General features: G+C 50.8%; 1 protein-coding gene across 1 annotated transcript; it reads left to right on the top strand.

Annotated features, from left to right (window-relative positions):
- Positions 1-4,130: 4,130 nt before the first annotated feature.
- KANK2 (KN motif and ankyrin repeat domains 2) lies at positions 4,131-19,557 on the top strand. Its single transcript, XM_056850767.1, has 11 exons — positions 4,131-4,167; positions 5,794-7,320; positions 10,217-10,315; positions 10,404-10,506; positions 11,438-11,668; positions 13,451-13,538; positions 13,849-14,068; positions 16,538-16,680; positions 17,622-17,822; positions 18,616-18,714; positions 19,498-19,557. Exons 1-11 carry the CDS (start codon positions 4,131-4,133, stop codon positions 19,555-19,557), a joined length of 2,808 nt encoding a protein of 935 aa, XP_056706745.1.
- The last annotated feature ends 3,871 nt before the right edge of the window (positions 19,558-23,428 follow it).

The raw sequence follows: 23,428 nt of genomic DNA on the forward strand, positions 1-23,428 counted from the left end.
AGAACTGCCACGACACGTGTGATCATGTCCTCGTGTTGTTCCCCTACAACCCCGAGGACTTTGCAATGTGTAGATGGAGCCTTACTTGGAGGCATCCTCCTCCTCCTCCGCGCCCAAAGTGGGATTCCTGTCATGCCCAAAGGAGCTGACATCTCAGACCAAGACTCACAGCGAGGAATCAGATGCCCGTTGGGTCCTTGGTAACGTGGTTTGGAAGCCTGAGCTCTATAATCATGACTCAGATTCACTCCCCTGCCTGTCTCAGGCTTCCAAGGGCCAGAAGCGCACGCAGCACACAGCATGCTCACACAGAGCGCATGACTGGGACCACGTGGGATTTTGCTAGGAGCTGCCTGGCTGGACTGCTGGAAAGATCTCGTGCTTGTTTGGGGCCGCTTCCACACGGAGGTTTTTCACTGCCTTTGCTCTCAAACTAGGTCCTTTTTGGGGTTGGGGTGGGGTTGGGGAGAATCCACGTGGTGTCACAGGCTAATCTCACTCCTTCCAGGTTTTCCCCGTTCTCCATAGACTGTTTCCTAAGCCTGCTTTACTCTGAGGTTTTAGGGAAAGATGCACAAGCGTGTTATCATGCCCATGGGCACCATAGCGCCCGCTGGCTCCTTTTCTTGCACCTGCCAAGTGTTTTTAGGAAGTGGGCGGGGCCAGGTAGGGTTTTGGCTCACCAGGGAGTCTGATGGACTACTGGAGATTTGATGGGCTGTGCAGATTTTTTTAAAAAATGTTTCTTTGGCAGCAGCTGCCACCACAGCACCAGGACCTATACCGTGTTACTGAAGTTAAGCTGTGGCTGACCTCGATCAATATGATGGTGGGGGGGGGGGATGTATGTAACTGGCCTTGTCCCAAACAGCATGGGGCCGCCTGGGCAGGCGCTCGGGGAGGCAGGCTGGGCTGGGGCAGTTTTGCAGGGCCATTTCCCCCTCCTGCCCCAGTGAATACAGTGAGGTTACTTCTGAGCCCTTCCGCGTAGGGGGGGCTGCAGGGTTAAGTTTTATGCAGCCTGTCCGCTCATCCTCGGACTGCGGACGGGGGGGGGGGGGCTTTTCAGTCATGCCGAGGAATATCCCTCCCCCCGCACTTTGTTCTCTTGCTTAGAGCGGCAAAGAGTTCTCGTGGGCGCCAGGGCTCGCCCCTGGCTCCTTTCCCCTGGGTCATCCCAGGGATAGGGTTGCCAACCCCCAAGTACTAGCTGGAGATCTCCTGCTATGACAACTGACCTCCAGCCGATAGAGATCAGTTCACCTGGAGAAAACGGCCGCTTTGGCCATTGGAGTCTATGGCACTGAAGCCCCTCCCCTCCCCAAACCCCACCTTAATCATGCTCCTCCCCAAACACCTCCCACCGGTGGCAAAGAGGGACCTGACAACCCAAGCATGGTGGTGGGGAGGAAGAATGAAGGGGAAACAGATGCCTCCCCCCCCCCGCCCCCGTTTATTAGTTCCATCCTTTTTGTTTCTTTAAATGAGTCGGAGCGTTTTCTGTTTGGGGTTTTGTTCATTTGGTAATGGAGGCATCGCCTTAGCTGCAGGCGCGGGGCCTCCTGCCTCTGCTCTTTGGGTGCAGACATCCTGGGGGCGGCTCTGCCCCCCCCCCCGCTGGCTCCCGGCCAGCCCTTGGCTGGAGATGCGGAGGGAGGAGGAGAAGAGGCCGAAGCAGCAGGGAAGGGCAGCAGCGCCAGTTGTGCTGGAGGGCTTGGCAAGGGGAGACACCGCCGGAGAAAGCACAAGGAGAAGGGTCTGCTGACCCCGGTGGTCAGGACGGAGAGGGGGGGGAGGTCCACCCCTCCCACCTCCCCCTTGACTTTCTTTTGCAGCCAAAAAATCCATGACCAGCAATGCAAAATGGACTGGGGGTTGAAGCATTTTTATGCCTTTGCAGTTTGTTCCCTGCAGCTGTAGGAACACCACAGAGATGGAGCGCGGGATTTGGCTGGCCCCTGGGGAAGAATACGTGCCCTCCCACCCCGCCCCATTCACCTGGCCTTTTGTAGACCCTTTCTTCTCACCCCCCTCCCCACAACTCTCTACTGCCCTGCCCTCCTTCCCAGCGATATGGAGAACCCCCTTGTAGTATTTCTGTAGCATGTTCGCTTAAGCATTGGGAGGGCTTCTGCAGACGTGGTGTTTTAAGGGAGTCCAGTATTATGACACCTCTATAGTACTTGGGGGGGTGGATAGGGAGGAACAGCCAGGGACCGGCTGTTAGATCCCTGAGGAGTAGGGTTGCCAGGTCCCTCTTTGCCACCGGCGGGAGGTTTTTGGGGTGGAGCCTGAGGAGGGCGGGAATTGGGGAGGGGAGGGACTTCAATGCCATAGAGTCCAATTGCCAAAGTGGCCGTTTTCTCCAGGGGAACTGATCTCTATCGCCTGGAGGTCAGTTGTATTAGCAAGGGATCTCCAGCCACCACCTGGAGGTTGCAACCAAAATTAAGCATAGAAGGGCTTAATTTTGGTTGCTACTATTTATGTAGCGCAGACGTGCCATACCTCTGGCTAGTACCTGGAGATTGGCAACCCTACTGGGGAGCGAGGTGAGAGGCACCTTATAACATTCAGGGCAAAACTGGGAAATCCACCTTATGTAGAATGGCAGTACTGATAGGGGCAACATCTGTCGGTATCTAAATACGGCCCCGCAGCATTACCCTGTGTCTGAGAGTCCCTGCTGCTCCTGGAAGCACTGACTGAATCACGGCAGAAAGCCAAACTTGCAATATTCGTTTATAAATATTTGATGTCGACTAATAAATATGACATGCAAAGTCTCAGGAATGAATGGAATAAGGGGCTAGAAGATCGCCCTATTTTGCCGAACGATTGGGAAGGTGCTCAACAGAGAAAGTGTCCTTAATAACGAATAGTCAGAAAGAACACATAAGTGATGCAAAAGGTGTCAATCAGCAATTTTATTCTTCTTTTGAGGTGTTACATAGAGCACATAATCCCTCGATAAAGCAGATAAATTCCTGTCTGGATGGGACTGGAGTGCAGCTGGTGCGGGGGATGACAATCATTGAGCACAGAAGTAACAGAAAGAGAAGTAAAATGAATTATTTCAAATTTTTAAAAAGACAAGCCTGGTTTGGATGGGTTTTCAAATACATTTTACCAATGATTTTCAGATATTTTAATGCCTCATTTCACGTTGTTGTTTAATAATACATAAGAAGGGAACATTAGACACGTGACTTCAAACTTGATTGATCGTCATTTTAAACCTAGGAAAAGATGATAGATGTGTGGAATCAGATAGGCCCATAGCTGCCTTCCTAAGCCAAGATGCCAAAACATTTTCATCTGGTTCTTGTAGGTTATCCGGGCTGTGTAACCGTGGTCTTGGAATTTTCTTTCCTGACGTTTCAGAGAGACACTGTCCTTCAGTGTTACTACTCTGAAGATGCCTGCCACAGTTGCTGGCGAAACGTCAGGAAAGAAAATACCAAGACCACGGTCACACAGCCCGGATAACCTACAAGAACCAATGAACTCTGACCATGAAAGCCTTCGACAATATTTTCATCTGTTTTGGCAACTGGTGTAAGTGCTCTAATCCACCACCACAAGGATAGAGACAACTAAGAGATGCAGTAGAGAGAATTTTAAATGTTATACACTACAGTGGCCCAGCTAAAAAGCCAGTAGCTGTCTTCTCTTCAGATGTGCATAATGCGTTTGGCAAACTGGAATTGTCTTTTTTACTTAATTTACTAAAGAGGATGAAATTGGGAGGGGGATTAACATGATGTCACAGAGGTTTCTGGATCCCAGCCATCATCTGCAGTCCATAACTGCACCGCCCAGATCTCTGTCATGTTTGACCACTGAGGCGTCAAAGAATTTCAACCCCCCCTTCCACTTAGCAAGCATAGCAAGCATCCTTTTGGCTTACTGACAAAAGGTCTCTTTCTCTGTTTCCTGTCAACTGCTTCAAAGGAAGATCTATCATGCGCTGCCCCCCTCCCAGCTGGTGTGGACTGGCTGGCTGTCGGCACCTGTGCCTTTGAATCTGTGATCCTCTTTGCAGGCCGTGTGATCTCCCTCCTCTCTCCAAGAAGACCGTGTGGCTGTTTTGGATGCGCTCCCTGAACTGGGGACAGGGTTCCTACAGAATGGCGCAAGTTCTGCGCAGGGAGACCGGCTTCCCAGGTGGGTATGCAAGCTCCGCCTTTGCTGTACGTGTAACAGCTGTATGGGGAGCCCACCCTGCTGGTGGTACTACAGTGATCTCCTCCCTTGCTTTGAGGTATACATCAGAGAAGGTTTTGAATGCTAATTTCATAGATCTGGTGGGGAGTGGGAGGGGGAGGGATGGGAAGCCAGGTGGATCCAGGACTCCATTTTATGGGTAGAACACGCAGAGGTGGTGGGCCACACCCTGCTGTGGTAGAGCCCCCCCCCCCCCCCGGTATCTGCAACTCAGAGCTGTAATGAATCGGAAGAGGAATACTGACTCTGTGTACTCTCAAGCGTTTTCTGCTTTGCACCCCTAGCCGGCCAGATCCCAGTTTCTTGAAGCAGGCGACAATGTGTTGATAAATAAAATGAGCAATTGATTAACATGAGCAATTGATTAACATGAGCAGCCCAACTGAAAAGATCTTATGCCGCTTCTGGAAGATACCCGAGTTTGATTGAGCCTCCAGTTGAGGCAAATCCACAGCTGAGAGTCTGGTCACCAAGAAACAAATGCCTATGTGTTGTTTCATTCCTGACTTTGTGCACGAGTGGAAAAACCTCTCTCAGATGAGCTGTTGCTATGGCTATAGATTAAATGAAGCATCAGATCAATACTTAAACATGTATTTGCAGGGGGAGGGCAGGGTATAAATAAAATAATAACAGTATGTTAGAATCATAGAATCATGGAGTTGGAAGGGACCACCAGGGTCATCTAGTCCAACCCCCTGCACAATGCAGGAAATTCACAACTACCTCTTCCCCCCACACACCCTGTGACCCCTACTGCATGCCCAGAAGATGGCCAAGATGTTAGTTGATTTGCTAGGAAAACAGAATTTTTTCTGTTCAGAATTTTATGGATTATATTATTATTGCTCAATCTTATTTTATTATTTCCTATCTTGGATAGGCCAGGCCAGCCTGGTCTCGTCAGATCTTGGAAGTTAGGCAGGGTCAGCCCTGGTTAGTACTTGGATGGGAGACCAGCAAGCAAGACCTGGGTTGCTGCACAGAGGCAGGCGATGGCAGAACCCATCTCTGAATGCCTCTTGCCTTGAAAATCCCAAAAAGGGGTCTCCATAAGTCGGCTGCAATCAGATGGCCACTTCCCACCGCCACCATTATTTTATTGTGTTGCTTTTGCTCAGTGATCTGCCTCAAACATGTCTCTGAAAAAGAAGCATATTCATTTTCTAAATAAATTTGAGGGCTTCTCCCGCTTAGTTGCTGCAAGAGGACTGCTTCTCTTGAACAGAAATGTCCTCTGTTCATTGGGGGAATTGAAGTGATACTGTAGAAACGTTCATGAACACCCCAGTTGCTCCTGGCTTTAAACTCTCCGGGCAAAGGGATGGCCTTGTGGATTCATCAATCTCTTAAGATTTTAGGTTGCTATGACATGAAAAGATGCGACATGTTTATTGAGCCAGAACGTTTACCGGTACTTAATTTATTAAAACATTTATATCTCTCCTTTCCTTGTGGTTCAACGTTACTATACCTGTATGTTGCAAAGTAGCACTATAGGGTGCTGAGCCTGTTTTCTAAAAATGGGATAGTCCCGTTGATCTGTTTTCCCTTTTTGTTGTGCAGGGACAGCCAATCCCACCTCCCCTACTTCCCTCCATGGGAAGGGCCAGGATTTGAATTATTCCGTGGAAACCCCGTATGGCTACCGCCTGGACCTGGACTTCCTCAAATACGTGGACGACATTGAGAAAGGCAACACCATTAAGCGCGTTCCAGTCCACCGCCGACCACGTTACAGCTCATTGCCACGGGGTTATGGCTATGCTGGCTCATGGTGGACATCCACGGAGTCGCTCTGCTCCAACGCCAGCGTGGACAGTCAGCACTCCTCCTATTCCTATTGTGGACGCAGCTTCTACCCGCAGTATGGCCATGCGATGTCAAGCAACTTCAACGCCCGTGTGGAGAAGACCTTGTTGGATGCCAGAAAGAAATTAGAAGACCAAGCCGGCTCAGGAGAGGAGGACCGGCTCAGGGCAAGTGGTCTCCGAGGCCTCAGCAACAGCATGTCCGGATCCACCAGCTCCTTGGTGGGGAGCCAGAGCCTGTCCCGTCAGGCTTCTTACAACGGCTCACAGCAAGGTGCTCCTGGACAGTTCACCCCCGTCGGTTCTGGGTTGTCCACCCCTGTCTCACCAACCCCAGGACACCTCCAGCATGTCCGGGAGCAGATGGCGGTGGCCCTGAAGAAGTTGCGTCTGTTGGAAGAGCAGGTGAAGATGGTGCCGGTCCTTCAGGTGAAAATCTCAGTGCTGCAGGAGGAGAAGCGGCAGCTCAGCGTCCAGCTCAAGAGCCAGAAGTTCTTGGGCCACCTAGGGGGGCTGGGCAAGGGCAAGTCCAGGGGTGGGGAGCTCTACATAGACATCCCGGAGGAAGGGGCAGGGGAAAAAACAGAGGAGGGTAGTGGGAGGCCTGGCCCGAGGAGCAGTGCTGGGAAGAAGGAGGTGAGATCCGTGGCGGTGGGGATGTCAGCTGAAGATGCGGAGGGGGGTAAGTGTGACGTAGGGGTGGCGGTCAGCGAGGAGGAGCTGGGCTTGCCTTCCCCAGAGCAGGAGCAGCAGAGCCCAGCCGTGCAGGCCTTGTCAGCCAAGATCGTGGTACTAGAGGCGCAGCTTCAGAGGGCCCTCCAAGAGCTTCAGGCTTCCCACCAGAACGTGGAACATCAGAGCAAGGAGAAGCAGGACAAATGGACATCCACAGGGGATGGGAACGGCCTGACAGTATGGGGGGTGGGGAAGGCAGGTCCCGAGCAGCAGGTCACCGTTGTTAAGAACACCGTTGAGGTTGTCCAAGTGGAGAGGGAGCCAGAGATTGCCACCAGCACTGCCGTGGGGTTCGACCACAAGCCACAGAAGGCACAAAGCCTGGAGACTAAGGAGTCTGGTACCAGCTTCAGATGCTTGGCAGGCAAAGATCTGGGGGCCAAGGAAGCCAAGATGCCACTCTGTCCCACATATCACAGCGATGAGGTGATGGAGACCACGTTCCCCGTCCATGCTGGCCCTGCGACCACGACGACCACGTTCCATTCTGTGAGAAAGATCAGCATCGTCAGCACAGAGGCGGACAGGATGAGAAAGCAAGAAACAGGTAGGGGGATTATGGTGGAGGGGTCTATTTGCCCTTGAGGTGAGGAGGACAGACCCATCCCCTCTTGGGAAGTAGTGGCCACATCTTTCCCCAAATCCAACCCATCTTTAAACTGTGGTCCTGCCCAACAATTCTTGTAACACGTCTGAAGTACTGATAAAAGGCAACCGCATGACCAAGAGTGAGGGCATTCGCACTCAGTGGCTGCCTGAAATCCAAAAACCTCAGGCAACCTGGCTGTCTCCCCACCTCCAAGGCCCACATCCATGATGTGTGGGGCAGCTGTCATGCTTGATGTCTCCTCTGAGCTGAAAGAAACGTAGCCCATAGATGGCTTAATCTCAGTGGCCAAATGCCAGTCAGCCCAGAAGGCCCGAAAAAGTTCCAGCTTTGAGGGGTCTCCAGTCGGGGGTGGGCATTCGGATATGCCGAACCAGAAAAGCCAATTTTTGTGGGCCCCCAAGTGGAGAAAATACGCAGGCCCATAAAATTGGACCTCCGGACCCAATCTTTACCAAACTCGGGGGTTCATGTAAGGAGAATCCCCAGCAGCTATGCTGCAAATTTGATGCCTCTATCTTGAAAAACAGCCCTCCTCCCGAGAGCCCCACAGAGATCTCCCATTGACAGAACACTGAGCCATGTCAAAGATGAGAATCACGGAGAGAAAATTTTCCCAGGATGAGAAAACTATTGGGAAACCTTTGCAGGGCTCTGTGGTGGGGGGGAGCAGTTTTCTGAGGTAGAGGCACCAAATTTTCAGCGTAGCTGCTGGCAACTCTCCTTACAAGAACCCCCAAGTTTGGTGAAGATTGGATCAGGGGGTCCAATTTTATGGAGGCCCTTTGTTTCTCCATTGGAGAATGGATGGGGGCACCCTCTTGGGGGGCCCATAAGATTGGACCTCCTAAGCCAATCTTTACCAAATTTGGGGGTTCTTCTGCGGAGGGTTGCCTGAAGCTACGCTGCAAATTTGATGGCTCTACCTTAAAAAAACAATCCCCCCAGAGCCCCACAAAGATTTCCCATTGGGTTTAATAAACTCAAACATTTTTGGATATTTGAAAAAAGCCATGAAAACCCCCATATCGGTATTGGGATTTAGCTTTTTTCGCATTTTCGCCCAAAAAATCTGGTCTATTAAACCCAAATCTTAAAAATACCAACAAAACAAAACAAAAAACAATTGTTGCCACACACCCCGCCTCCTGTGCCAATGTCATCTTCCCCTTGTCTGGGAACTGCCAACAACACACATGCAATTCTTGGGTTTTCCCCGCTGTTCCCCTCTCCACCTTCTGCAATTCTTCTATTAAAAGAGTTTCATGTATTTAAGATGCTGATTTTTACCAGCTGCTTACAGCAGAGGCCCTGTGGAAAGAGATGCTCTTAAAATAGTCTTGGATGTTCCCAGGATGAGATCAAAGAATGCAGGCTTCAGTTATGAAATATCTCGGCCCTCAAAGAACATGTAGAAAAAGCTCTCTCGAGTTAGGGGGCAGCCCGCATGAGGCCAACAGGACTCCGCCGCCGTCCGCTGTGCCTCTTCTCTCCTGGCTGGGACTGGAAGCCAGAGGTGTGCTTAATGTTGCTGGTCCTCATGGGATAAGCAGCCTCCAAGCTGGTTTCTGGGCTGGGGAGGGCCGGTGCTACCATTAGGCGAACTAGGGCGGTCGCCTAGGGCACAGACCTCAGAGGGGCGCAGAACTGCTCTGAGGGGCATACTTTTAAACAGATTCGTTTCTTGAAAAAAATGCAACTGACGATTTATATTTTTTATTTTAAGATAAGTACCACAATAGGGCTTTGGAATATAATTAATTATAATGTCCTATAAAAGGTTTTGTGCTTTTATTTTTCTACAAGACATCTGTTTTTGATAATTGGTTAGCAATGGGGGGGGGCACTTGTAGTTAGCCTTGCCCAGGGCGCAAAAATGACTGGCACCGGCCCTGGGGCCGGGGTGGGATGGGAGGCTGCAGTTCAGCACACTGTCGGTGCTGCGTCAGGTTCTCAGGTGCCGGGAGTGGGAGATGGAGAAGGGTTCAGGTGCCTGCCAGGAAGCCGGAAGGCCTCAGAGAGTCAGGGGTGAGTCGCACTGGTGCGCGTCGCACCTGGTTCCCCATGGCTGCATCTCAAGCGTAGAGCCCTGTGCTGGAGGGGTTACCCTGTACAATGCATGAGAGAAAGAGGTGACACGGTGGCCTCTGTAACCCTTCCGTGGGGACCTCTCGCGCCATCTGGCCCTCCTGTGTGGTTTCTCTGTTGCTGGTGTGTCTTGGGAACCAGCCACATGGAAGTGGTGAATGTGGTGCGACCCCATGTGAGCATGTGCCAGTGAAAAAGCGGCCAGTCCTTTGGTTGGTCAGCTGCTAATGGGTTGATCAGTTGACCAATTCAATGGTATGTTATTTTCTCAGAGTCTTTTGAGAGCCCGCCCACCCACCCCTGTTGCAGAGCAGCAGTTTTCCCCTTCTCTGCCTGCAGGCTCCTGTTGCTCCAGACCGTCCCTGACAGGCAGTTGTGCAAGCCTTTATTGACCGGTTTGGAAGTCAGAGGCTAAAAGCTCTGAGAGGGTCTTCTGCTGGCAGCTTTCCAGCTGTCTCTGTCTCTCTGTTTGCCTGTCTGTCTGGGGGGTTCTTGCGTGACATAAAACCTTGTATATTGGTCACACCAACAACACCAGTCTGACCTGACCACCCTCCTTGCTTGATCTCGCTGCTAACTGTGGGCAGGACTGTGGGTGGCCCCACCTTCCCTACAGAGGAGGCAGAAGAGCATGCCAGGCCAGGGCAGCCAGCAACATGCGGGAGCAAGGGCACACCCCAGAGGGTGAGTAGAGGTTTACACGAGTGGAAGTGCTGGTGCTGATGTTGTTGCCTGCCTCCTGTTTCAGAGACCACTGCCCCTTTGGCTCCAGACCCCCTCCACCTGGAGCAAGCGGCTCTCCATCTCCCCCAGTGCTCAGGCGCACCAAGTGAGCAAGAGGACCTAGGTAAGGGGACCGGGGTGGACGTTTGGCTGCAGGATCCTCTGCAGAGGCACCCTCTTACTGCTGCTGCCTTTCCTCCCTTTCCCCACAGCTTCCTTCACAGCAGGGATCCGGTTGGTCACTGAGGAGGAGACGCAGCCCACAGACCTCCCTGGCAGCCAAAAGATCTTGCAATCTGTGGGAGTCAATGGCGGGTATGGCAAATGCCTTCATTCATAGAATTACACAGAGTTGGAAAGGACCACCAGGTTCATCTAGTCCAACCCCCTGCACAGTGCAGGGAATTCACAACTACCTCCCCCCCACACACACCCCAGTGACCCCCTACTCCATGCCCAGAAGATGGCCAAGATGCCCTCCCTCTTATCATCTGCCCAAGGTCATAGAATCAGCATTGCTGACAGGTGGCCATCCAGCCTCTTCTTAAAAACCTCCAGGGAAGGAGAGTTCACCACCTCCCTAGGAAGCCTGTTCCACTGAGGAACAGCTCTGTTAGAAAATTCTTCCTAATGTCTAGATGGAACTTTTCTGATTTAATTTCAACCCACTGGTTCTGGTCTGACCTTCTGGGGCAACAGAAAACAACTCGGCACCCTCCTCTATATGGCAGCCCTTCAAGTACTTGAAGTTGGTTCTCATCTCCCCTCTCAGTCTTCTCCTCTCCAGGCTAAACATACCCAGCTCCTGCAACCTTTCTTCATAGGACTTGGTCTCCAGACCCCTCAATCATCATTCCTGCGGCACAGTCCGGTGGGAGTCCTTCTGGTCCATTCCTGACTTCTGGGACAGGATTGGGGCCTCAGGCAACATCCAGAGAGCAGCTTCACACGCTCCTGGCGGCCTCGTTAATCCTGAGCCCGGAGTGTGGGACTGGGGGGCTTTGCGGGAGCTGACTCAGCAGTTTTCCCTCCCTGCAGCTTTCGGACTGCACCCCCCCTTCCTGAGGCCTCGTCCTCCCTTCCCTTTGCGAGGACTCCAAGCTAGGACAGCGGAGGAATCCTCCACATGGGAGTGATTTGATGGCCCAGAGCCATTCCTGGATTCCCTCCTCTCCTCTGGGAGAAGGATCGGGGACTCGTCTCTTGAGCCTTTGGGGGCCCTCTGACTTCCTGTTGCCCACCCCAGGTACGATTCCTCCTCCTCTGAAGACTCCAGCACAGCGGAGAACGTCTCGGACAACGAGAGCACGGAGAGCGAATACCATGAGGCGAGCGACGGGCTCCACACCGTGTTGGCCTCTGTGGCTGAGCCCTCGACGTCGCCTCCGGCAGCTGCGGAGACGTCTCACCCAGGAGCCCCCACTGAAGGGGGTGGAAGACGAGTGGCAGAAAGCAAGGAGCGAGCGGGAGTTGCTGGGTAAAAGAGAGTCGTGCCCACCTGTAGCAATTGTTCATCTCGTGGTCTTCTGTGGAGTCACACTCGGGCCTGGACCCCAAGGCGGGACTTCGCAGAAGCTGTGACCGTCCGCTGTCATTTCCTGGGCTACCGGGACTCTGTGCCCTTTTTGTAGTTAAGCCAGATGGCATGATTAACTGCTGTTACATCTAAAAGGCACTCTGCATGTGCCCGGAGGCATTGCTTCCTGAGGTCCAGGCTGTAGTGCATTTCTGATGGCAAGCATAAGAACAACTGAGGGGTAAAGAACTGGCGATCACAAAATCCCACTGTTGGGCATGGGCTTCGGGGGTCATGTTTCCGATGCTCCTTTCAAAGGGTGCTGCAGGGAGCCCCGTTTCTCAGAGGTAGTTCCAGGTTGCCAGGAGGCCAGGTTTCCACCGGCAAGCGGAAGGAATGTTTTCATATAAAGGAAGGAATAGGAAAGAGGTCAGTTTCTAACTCAGGGGTCCCAGGGGAAGATAAAGGTGGGGGTGTGAAACAGGAAGAAAGGAGAGAGGCTGCAGGAACTACCTGGGGAGACGAAGAGGGAAATAAGACCCCACACACTCACTACTTCTGGTTAGCTTCCCAATACCTGATTATAAGCCTCTTGGCAAAAGGCATAACCGTAACAATGAGTCTCAGTTCATCTCAGGTATAGCACAGCGATAATAGTATTAAAGAATCTTTGTATAATTTTTTACCTTTTTACACACACACACACACACACACATAAAATACCTTCAACACTAACTTGAAAGGGTATCAAAATACCAACAATTATTATGCACAGATAACTATAAGATAAAGGCTGGGTTTTTTTGCATGAGTCCAGAATTATTACCCGCAGGGCCAAACCCCCCCAGAAGTCTCAGCCTCAATATCAAAGAAGCCAATTTTTTTTTATTCAGAGTCCTCATATTTATATATTTTAAATGATTGCTTCATAACATTGGCCTAACTGTCCCACTTGATTAGGCTCACATTCTTAACTAACTGATTTTCTTATAGACATCAAAAACCTTATAAGATTACCTGGAGTCGTATATTCTCAGATAAATCCACTAAACTTTTTGCTTCCTTCATTCGTCACAATGACGCCTGTTCAGGGTGTTTGGGGGGGGGCCCCATGACCCAGCAGGGCCCCTGAATTTCCTTTGAAGTTTTCCTTTTCCAAGCCCTTGGCTGGGTCACCCCACTGACTCTCCTGACCCCCTCCTTCCACACCATTGTCAGTTTCTTGGTAATGTAAGTGTGTGACTTTTCCCTCAATGTGCTCCTTATTCTCCAGGGATGAGCTCTATACAAAAAAAATTCTCCCCCTCCCTGTAATCTTCCTAAGAAAAACCACCCCCCTCGCCTGATCTCCAGAGCAGTTTTGCACTCTTTTCAGAAGAAGAAGAGCTGGTTTTTATATGCCGACTCTCTCTCTACTACTTAAGGAAGAATCCAACCGGCTTACAATCACCTTCCCCTCCCCACAACAGACACCCTGTGAGGTAGGTGGGGCTGAGAGAGCTGTGACTAGCCCAAGGTCACCCAGCTGGCTTCGTGAGTAGGAGTAGGGTAATGAATCCAGTTCACCAGATTAGCCTCTGCCGCTCATGTGGAGGAGGGAGTGGGGGAATCAAACCCGGTTCTCCAGATCGGAGTCCACTGCTCCAAACCACCGCTCTTAACCACTACACCACGCTGGCTCTCTGTGAATCCTCGGCACTGGGGCAGAAACTCACTCCTTGGTCCCTTTTCCTCTCCCTATAGGAAGGGACCGAGCAAGGAACTGCTCTCAGCCTGTCAAGCGCTGCAGAAATACCTGGAGAGCCCTGAAGCGCCCATGGAGGAAGCAACGGTATTTTGCCTTAAAGTTCTTCAAGGTGGGAAATGACTTCTAAAATACCCTGGCTCAGGTCTTGCAAACGACCCCATTTTCCAGACCAACCTTCTCCTCAAGCAAAAGCCCTACTGCAGTGGGGCAGCCCCAAGATCATATAGCTCTTGCCCTAGAGTGCAGGTCTAAGCCAGACTAAGTCCACTTCAAGTTGAATTAATAAATTAAGCAACTTTAAGCTTACGGGTTTCGATTCGGCTTGTCACTGTTGCGTTTCTGTCTGCGTCCCTGCCTGCATGACCGTTGCCTTTCTCTCCCCGCATTGCTGCAGAAACAGGCCTACGCGACGGTGCTGCACGCGTGGCTGAGGCTGTCCTGCCACCAAGAAGCCGAGCCAGAGTGGGTCTCTCTGCACTTGGCAGCTTTCCGGGCCTTTTCCCCCCGGCTGCTGGAGTTTGTAGTCAATATGGCGGATGCCAACGGTAACACGGCTCTCCACTACACCGTCTCTCATTCCAATTTCCCTGTGGTCACAGAGCTGCTCAGAACAGGTAGGTGGAGCAGCCGGGGAGTCCTTTGGGGAGGGGCCGTGGCTCAGTGGGCAGAGCCTCTGCTTGGCATGCAGAAGGTCCCAGGGTTCAATCCCCCAGCAGCATCTCCAGTTAAAGGGACCAGGTGATGGGAAAGACCTCTCTCTGCTTGAGGCCCTGGAGAGCCGCTGCTGGTCTGAGCAGACCAGACTGACTTGGATGGACCCAGGAGGGTCTGGTTCAGTAGAAGGGCAGCTTCGTGTGTTCTGCCCTGGGGCGAAAGGGGCTTTCCTTCATGGGCACACTTGGCAGTGGGGCTTTAGATTCCCAGTGCCCACGTGGCTCAACTGCCACCATGTCCCACATGTTGAGCTCTTGGAAACTAGGCAGCATTTGTCATATTTTGTGGGGTGGGGGGGGACGACAAAAGTGGCCATTGTTTGTTTGTGACATTCCTGTGCATTCATCCTGTAAGGGGCTCAGAGCAGCCTTTCAGCCTGTGACAGACCTTAAGGAGCGATTGTCTTGCTGGCCGGTCACCCAGGGAGCGCTGAGGGGGCGCGGGGGTTGGAATTCCCCTGCCCCACTCCAGAACCCTCCTCGGTTAAAGTGGAGCACGCACAGAGAGAGAGGTTTACTTAGACATTTACACCCTGTTTTTCTCCCCAAAGCAACCAACAACATCCTTCGCCTCTCCTCCATTTTATCTTCACAACAACAGCCCTGTGAGGGAGGTGAGGCTGAGGGGGCGTGGCTGGCCCAAGGTCACCCAGAGAGCTTCCATGGCACAAGTGGGGATTTGAACCCAAGACTCCCACATCCCTGTCCGACGCTCTTAACCGCTGTGCCACCCTGTCTCTCGTTTATAGGCACTTGATTTGAGTATTTATAGGTCACCTCCCCCATCCCCCACCCCCCACAAATGGATCCCAGGGTGGCTCACAAAAACAGTCCACACAGTAGAGGCCCCAAAGGCCCGTTCAGGACATAAGGAAGAGCCGTGCAGGACCAGGCCCAGGTCCATCTAGTTCAGCAACCTGTCTTGCATGGTAGCCAACTGGTTCCTTTGGAGGTCCAACCACAGGGCAGAGAGGCCGAGGCCTTCCCCTGATGTTGCCTCCTGGCACTGGGATTCAGAGGCTGACTGCCTCTGAATGTGGAGGTTCCCTTCAGTCACCACGGCTAGTAGCCACCGACAGACCTGTCCTCCATGAACCTGTCCAATCTCCTTTTAAAGCCGCCTATGCCTGTGGCCGTCATCACTACATCCTCTGGCAATGGATTCCACATTTTACTCAGTCGCTGTGTGAAGAAGTACCTCCTTTTGTTCATCCTGGATCTGCTGCTCACAAGCCTTATTCCAGGCCCTCAAGTTCCAGTATTTTGGGAGAGGGAGAAAAATTTCTCTTTGGGCTTTTATGCACGGCCATTTCCCTCGCGGTCACCCCTCTGACCACTTTGGGTCTTTGTTTTGATTATGCGTGTCGTTTCCGACCATCAGAGGTTGATCCCCCTGCGTTTCCCCACACGAAAAAGGGGGCAAAATGTGGGGAAACGCAGGGGGGGAGAGCAAGGCGACCTCTGACGGTCGGAAACGGCACGTGTGATCAAAACCAAGACCCGAAGTCGTTGGAGGGGTGACCGCGAGGGAAACACCCGTGCATAGAGGGCCTTTGGCCACTCTCTCCTCCCCGTGCAACCTCTGTGCCAAATGTCAAAGGTACTTTCTGATTCTGTTCCTCCACCTTGTGGAGACGTAGCAACAGCTCCGTCAGCCGCTTGCCCAGAGCAGTCAGACCCCAGCTGAGGACAGAGGCAGCCCCTTCTGGAGACTTATTTAAATGTCATCCGGCCAGATCTTGAGAATCTCCTCCCCAGGAGCACAAAGGAGGGATAATGCTAAACCAGTGGTTCCCAACCTTTTTTTTACCAGGGACCACTAGGACTTTTTTGTTCGGTGCAGGGACCCCAAGGTTCAAAATAAAAATTCCGGGAATTTGAAAATAAACTTTAATCATAACTGTTAGTTAAACATTAAACTTAGAATAATATTTGAATATATATATATTATAATAGAGAACTTTTAATTGAAAATATTAATTTATTATGGGTTTATAACTTTGTTTCATGGACCTTAATTTAGTTCTCGCGGACCCCTGGGGGTCCATGGACCCCTGGTTGGGAACCAGTGTGCTAAACCAGTGAGGAGAGGGGGCAGGGCCGCTGTCTGGGTCAACTTAAGGCTGTACTGAATGACATGGGAGGAAGATCCGGGTTGACCTCTGGGAAGGACAGAAGCCGCTCGAGAGTGAAGCCGGCTTCCTGAGAAGGAAGTGCAGTCTGCCTTCTGGGAGGTTGTTTCAGACAGGGACCGACAAGCACCTGCCAGGATTGCCGTGACCCGCTGGCTCCGTGTCTTCAGTTCCAAAAGAGGGTGGGGGAGGGGGAAGGAGCCGGGCCTCCACGACTGATTCCCCCTCCCCCTTCCAGGTGTGTGTCACGTGGACCAACAGAACAAAGCTGGCTACACGGCCATCATGCTCACGGCACTGGCTGCCACCCGCTCCGAGAACGACCTGGAGACCATTATGCAGCTGCTGGAAAGGGGCGACGTTAATGCCAAAGCCAGCCAGGTATCCGCAGTATCGATGGCATCTTGCTAGGTGGGCTGTGGGTGGACCAGTCAGCGGAGGGAGATGCTTAAGGGCACCTGATTTTGCCCGGGTTGTTTGGACTTGCCAGCTTCCCCACTTGGAAGAAGGGTGCGCACCCATCTGCCAGAGTTTAACGCCAGTTCTTATGTGGGCTTGGCTCGGGTGGTTTGCCCCACTGCATGACTGTATCTCAGGAGTCTGCAGGCTGAGCTTCCCTGCCTCCCTAAGGAGACATTTCAGCATTTGAGGCCCACTAAGGCTAGTTATGTCCAGACCAGCCAAGTGTTGCCTGTACTTCAATGTAATCTAGGATTCCAAAGCAGAAATAAACTGGGGTTTGGCATCTTGGTGTACAGGACAAACACAAACGGTTGCTTGCCAGTGCAAACCAGTTTGCCACAAACCTGGAAACAACCAATTGTCTAGCTACATGTGGCAGGAGCAGGAAGTGGGGAAGGGGAAATATATTAACCCGAGAATCTCACATGGTGGGAAAATCATAGGTTGCCGTAGCTTCTGAACCCCTCCAGCTCTCACACTCCACCTGTGTGTGTGTCTTTCTGTGTCTCTTGCACACGCAACAAGCAACTGGTCCCCTTTGCTGCTTTTTTTTAGCACTTTCCCTTTCATTGAGGTTTCCTATGTAGTGCTGTTACTCCACGACAGTTCAGCTCTTCAGTAAGCTTTGTAAACCTTTGGCTGGCTGGCACATTAAGACGACTGTGCCAAACCTTTCTCCAGATTTCTTTTCCTAATGGGCATTTTTGCAAGCAAAATCAGGATGAGATGCCACAAATGTACAGCGTAGCATCAAGCTTAAATGTACAGTTCAGCCTTTATATTTCAAGGTTTCGTGCTTAATTGGCACAGGTTCCCCCCCCCCCACCTTTGGTGCTGAGCTCCAACTTTCCCCCTTGCAGGCTGGGCAGACGGCCTTGATGCTGGCTGTCAGCCACGGGCGTCGGGACATGGTGCGCGCCCTCCTGGCTAGTGGCGCAGACGTCAACGTGCAAGACGATGATGGCTCCACAGCACTGATGTGCGCCTGTGAGCATGGCCACGCTGAGATCATCCGCTTGCTGCTGGCCACCCCGGGCTGCGACGTCACCCTTGCGGACCACGTGAGTTCTGCTTGGAGCTGCTTTCCGGAGGAAGCCCCCCTGGGGTCCCGGTTCAGGGCCGTGTCCAGGAAAGGCTCTCTGCCTGGCTTCTGCCTGTCCTGTAGGAGGAGACAAATTTCCCCACGCACGTGCGTGTATATATCCATATCCTCATGTAGGGTCCTTAAGATGAGCATGTGACGCAAACAGGACTTAATCTGAGCTTGGTGGTTGGAGGCTGTGGTTGCAGCTGTAGAGAACCCCAGCTGAGGGAGTGGGTGCAGAATTTAGGAGGTTTGCTCTGCAGGGTGTTTGTCCCCACCGTTTGCTTTTAGCCTTCATGACTAACAGCGGCTAAATTAAGTTAGTAGACTCTGTTACAAGGACCAGCCGCTGAAATCCCAGGAATCGGGACCCCCTTGGAGAGGGAGAGTTAAAGGAGCCCCCTCCCTTCCTGCTGGAGAGAAGCCCCTTTGCTGTTAGGGCTGCCAGCCACCCCCGTCCCCCCCCAGCTGCTGCCCTCTCTACCCATCAGCTGGCCTGCAGCTGGGGGAGGCCTGCCTAAGGTCACCTCCAGCATACACCGGAAGTGACGTCATTGTGTCGCCGTTGACGTGGGACGCTCTGGAAGGTGGGCAAAAGCTCTATGGTAAAAAAGGAATCCACCATAGAGTTTTTGTCCAAATGCTACAGCATCCCTGCATAGGCCTGCTCGTGCCATTGATAAGTCTCCCCCACCCCCCACTGGTTGCAAGGGGGGGACCTGGCAACCCTGCTTGCTGTGGCTGTGACCTTTTCTCCTTGTCTCTTGCAGGATGGCAGCACAGCCCTCTCTATTGCCCTGGAAGCAGGACAGAACAACATCGCCGTCATGCTTCATGCGCATCTGAACAGCGCCAAATCCGCGTCTCTGGTGAGCTACCAAGGAGCGGCAGGGCAAAGACTGGGGGTGTCTGGGGCAGCAGAAATCCACTGCGGAGTCCTCAGAAGCCTTTTACTCCCGGTGTGTGACAGTGAGAGACTGGGAGGATGCAGAAACACAATCAGGCAGTTGGGGTAGTTACCAAAATATAACAGTATAATTCACCCGTCTCACCCTTTTCAGCTTACCACCACTTTCCCTCAGCCCACTAATTTATTAGTTTGAATGTTTCTCATTCATACATACAAATTACACTAGCTTGATACTGCAGCAGTCATCCTACATTGTGGCTCAGTTGGTAGAGCATCTGCTTGGCATGCAGAAGGTCCCAAATTCAATCCCCGGCATCTCCAGTTAAAGGGACTGGGCAGGTAGGTGCTGTGAATAGACCCTTTTCTGCCTGAGACCCTGGAGAGCCGCTGCCGGTCTGAGTAGACAATACTGACTTTGATGGACCAGGGGTCTGATTCAGGATAAGGCAGTTTCATGTGTTCAAGAATACTTTCCTGGGAGTAAGCCAGAATCTGAATACCCCTGTTTAGGATTGCTCTTTAGCTGCTGTTTAAATAATACTTAGTACCAACATTAATACACAGATTTCCACCTTACTTTGCCTATTCCATCAGAGGAATGCAGCATTTCCTTCTAATTAAAGTGAACGCTGGGAAAACCTGAGGCTGTGAAGGGGAGGCCTGGGAAAAGGTTCTGCTAGTCCACTAAGGCAGGGACAGGAATGCAGCTGCTTTAAGACTAATCATGAAATACCCTTTTCAGGGGACTTCGAAACAAGAGAAGCCTGGAGATGTTATGGAGATGGCACATGGTGCTCAGTAGCACAGAAGGACCAGGAAGAACTTCTTGCAAGCGCCAGAGGTTTCTCTCACTCTCCTTGAAGAAGGGCTTGTGGGCTTCTCAAGGAGCAGGAAAGCGGACGTCTTGTGGTACGTTCTGTGGGTGTGCTGGGTTCGTAAGAACTGCTGTGGTTTCCTGGCCTTCCTCACCCTCCACCAGTTGGCAACTCTCCTGTCCACTGCACTGCGTATATCCCGGGGTGGTTGGCCTGCCAAGAGGAAGTGCTTCAGGCAGCCGTTTTTAGAAACGTGGCCAGCAAGCCTTGATCAATGGCAGTTCTGCCAGTTTGTGAGGCAAGGATCATCAAAGAGAGGCAGGATGGACTTTGGGCACGCAGACCCTTCTTTTTTTCTGTTATCTCCTCTTCCCTTTGTAGAATGCAGCTAATAATGTTTTTTACAGAGGCCGCTGAAGGACTGTCTCTTTAAAGCAAGTCCCTCAAGAATAGTTTTTACCTTTTTTAAAAAAAGAAGTAAGAGATCCTTTCTTAAACATGAATCTACTTGAAAGAATTTTTGGATATTACCTTGTGTGCCTTACTCTGTTGTGTCCTATGAGAACAGAGAAACTTCATTTGAGGAGTAGGCTAGAAGGGTTTCTAGTTTGGTTTTTTTGGGGGTGGGGGGCAAAATAAAATGGCAACAAAACAATTTTGCAATAGAACTGTAATGAGTATTTTACAGGTGAGTTTTTATTGTACTTGCAACTGGGCAAATTGAACCATAGAACGATTGGTTCTTGTAGGTTATCCGGGCTGTGTAACCGTGGTCTTGGAATTTTCTTTCCTGACGTTTCGCCAGCAACTGTGGCAGGCATCTTCAGAGGAGTTACACTGAAGGACAAGTGTTACTCCTCTGAAGATGCCTGCCACAGCTGCTGGCGAAACGTCAGGAAAGAAAATTCCAAGACCACGGTTACACAGCCCGGATAACCTACAAGAACCAATGAACTCTGACCGTGAAAGCCTTCGACAATACATAGAACGATTGTTTTGTAAAAAACAAAAACAAAACAAAGTTCAAGATTGTAACGGGTCCCAGAGAATATCTTCTTGTGTATCACCTGTCCATGTGCTTTTTTTTTTCATGGATACGCTGCAAAAATTGATATTCCATTTGCTTTCCAAGTTGGAAAGCCCTCTTCGCTTAAGTCTTGAGGTTTAAAATGCCAAAATTTACTACTTTATTCTATTCCCCCTCCCCCGGTCTGATTACTGATAAAGAGGATGAACGTTGGTGGTTATGTTAAAAGCACCAAGTTTGAAAGGGTATGCCAGTGAAAGGCAATGCGTGTGTGTACGCACACTTTTAGTACACACTGTTTAGGGATTCCAGAAGCACTAAGATACAAAATGTGGATCTTAAAACCCTTACATAATGGGGAGTCTTCACTGCAAATCTGCTAGCTGATTTCTTTGCACAGTTTATAATCTGCCTTCAGCAAAAGCTATTAGAAACTTGTTGAAATTAAATGTTTATTTAGAGCCAAATTACTCGAGTTGTTCAGAACACACAAGAGGTATATGTGTCTATCCCAAACAGCTACTTTTCTTTAGCAGGCCCCAAAGGAGATTGTGAACTGGTTTTAGCAGTTGTATGTCTGCAGGTTCCCCTGAATCTTGCATTTGGAATATTGCTTCACATACATATAGTCTATTTTATAATTACCATATATTTCTACACTTTTTAATGAAGTTAAATAATGCCATTTATAACCATCAAAAATAAAGTTATCGTATGTTACTGTTGCCTCTGGTACTGTTGGTGTTAAAAGTGTTCCTATTACAGCTGATGGAGAAAAGTCTGTAACAATGATCATGCCATTAATTTCCCCGGCTCATCAGGCTAATTGAGCAACCTAATAACAGCATTGAATGTTAAGAACCTGATCCATCCTTGGGTGAGTGCAGCAACCTGCAGAAGAGTGAAAATTCAACAGAATTATCCAGGTGCCAATTTTAGAACTGTCCCTAAAGATCTCTGTAATGTGATCAGACAACAAAAGGCTGTTTTTTCTCTCTTGTGATCCAAGATAGTAAGGAAGGAAATACACAGCATGGGGCCAGAATGAGCAGCCCCCCCCAATTCCGTTTTCCTGTCAGTCTTTGAATGTCAGAACTTTTCCAAGGGTTACTGACAAGATTTCTTCTGAAATCCAGTGATATCCAAAATCTGATTTAACTGTTCGATTGGCCAGCATGTGGGCATGTGAGTCTTCCCCTACAGGGAGGGGGGGCTGCTCCTTGCCATGCTTTGAACATGGCACGACCCTCAGTAGAAAATGCAGCAGTGTTGAACAAAGGAGCTTTTCCTATCTTGCCTCATTAGAAACTGCATCTCTGACACTTCACAAGAACGGCCTGCAGCAAAGCACGTGCTTTGCAGCCCGTTCAATCCCATAATAGCCAAAGGAACCTCTGCCTGGCAGTAGCTTTTTCTGTGGAAACTCTTGATGCTTTGTGATCACCCCCACTCCTAGGGGAGACATTTTGAGGCAGAGCCCCACCCCCCACCAGTCCCTCTGGGGTCCCCCACAGGATGTTCAGACACAGACGAGAGAAAAGTCAAAGAAACAGTTTCAGGGTTTCAGGGTTTATTAAGCTCCATTTGGGGAATACCCCTGAGGTTTTAACATGGAAGAAAAGAACACTTTACTTTTAAAAAGCCCGAGATCTTGGTGCAGCCGCAGAACAGGCGTTCCTGAGGTTAGAGAGGTGGCCCCAGCAAACCAGAGTCTCAGCCAAGCGCCCACCTTGGCCTACTTCCCAGGGCATGTAGTGGTGCCCTGTGGCAACCTGGATTCCTCCTAGCAACGAGGGGTCCCAAGGTGCCCAGAAACAGGGCTTCACATGTGGACACCTCTGTCTCAGTGAACAAGGACAAAACATGAAATGCACCAATCTTCCCCCCCATCCACTGGAGTTCCAGGGCGCATTCCTTAAGGAATGTGCCCATAATACAGATGCAGACAACACAAATAAAAGCTCAGGAAATGCTCCCATGGGTAGCCAAGCTTGGACAAGGCTTTCTTCTGTCTGATAGAACTGTACCTGAGAACTGCAGTCAGGCTACTGCAAACCCATTATTAGCACATCTAAAAGCTCGCTGGCCCAGCAGTGGCAACCAAACCTCCATTCAGAACCCAAGCCTGTTTTAAATAGTTGTCATTTTAGCACCAATACTTGTGTTAAAAAGGGCTTCCCCCCTGCAGGCTAAGTAAGATAGATGCAGCTCTTCTACCAGAACTCCTGAGTTGACGATTTCAGTCACTCTCCTAGAATTTTGAAAGAGGCCTTTCCACCCTTTCTGGGTGTCACGACAGCCTCTCACTGCCTTCACAAGCACAGGTGAGAAGGTGACCCTCAGCCAAAGGAAGATGCAGCAGGCACAGATAGATGAAAAGCACCAGCCAAGAGCCCTTCCATTCATCTTTGCTGATTAGGCCTCCGTCTTACTCTTCATTCTTAAAAAAAACCATTCATTCATTGTGAGACCTCCAAACTAGTTAAAGGAACAACTAACAGACACAACAGATGAGACCACCCTCTTGCGGGGACCAAAGCAAGATATTCCACACGTTTGAAGCTATTCCTTTAAAAAGAGATTTAGGATTCTGCAGGGTAACACAACCAGCTCATGCTTAAAACTGACAACAGCAAGTAAGTTGCAAACATGGGCTGAAGAAGCCAAAGACAAGAGTGAGGGGAGAGAGTGTCAGCCTGCTTCAATCCAACTCCATTCCTGCGGAAAGGGCAGAAAGATGATGGTGCGTGGGTCCACCAGCCCTGCCCAGCAGCGGAAGAGGCTGGCCAGAGATTCAGTACAAGGGAAGTGTGGCTCCCCTCCCCAGCCAT

This window comes from Euleptes europaea, chromosome 1 (assembly GCF_029931775.1).
Source record: "Euleptes europaea isolate rEulEur1 chromosome 1, rEulEur1.hap1, whole genome shotgun sequence".
In the NCBI taxonomy this organism is placed as follows: domain Eukaryota; kingdom Metazoa; phylum Chordata; class Lepidosauria; order Squamata; family Sphaerodactylidae; genus Euleptes; species Euleptes europaea.

Bases quoted from the DNA above. Each gene is read 5' to 3' on its own strand.
- KANK2 (XM_056850767.1), top strand. From the start codon at position 4,131: ATGGCGCAAGTTCTGCGCAGGGAGACCGGCTTCCCAG. The intron at 7,321-10,216 runs GTAGGGGGATTA...CTCCTGTTTCAG, and splicing joins GATGAGAAAGCAAGAAACAG to AGACCACTGCCCCTTTGGCT. The intron at 18,715-19,497 runs GTGAGCTACCAA...TACCCTTTTCAG, and splicing joins GCGCCAAATCCGCGTCTCTG to GGGACTTCGAAACAAGAGAA.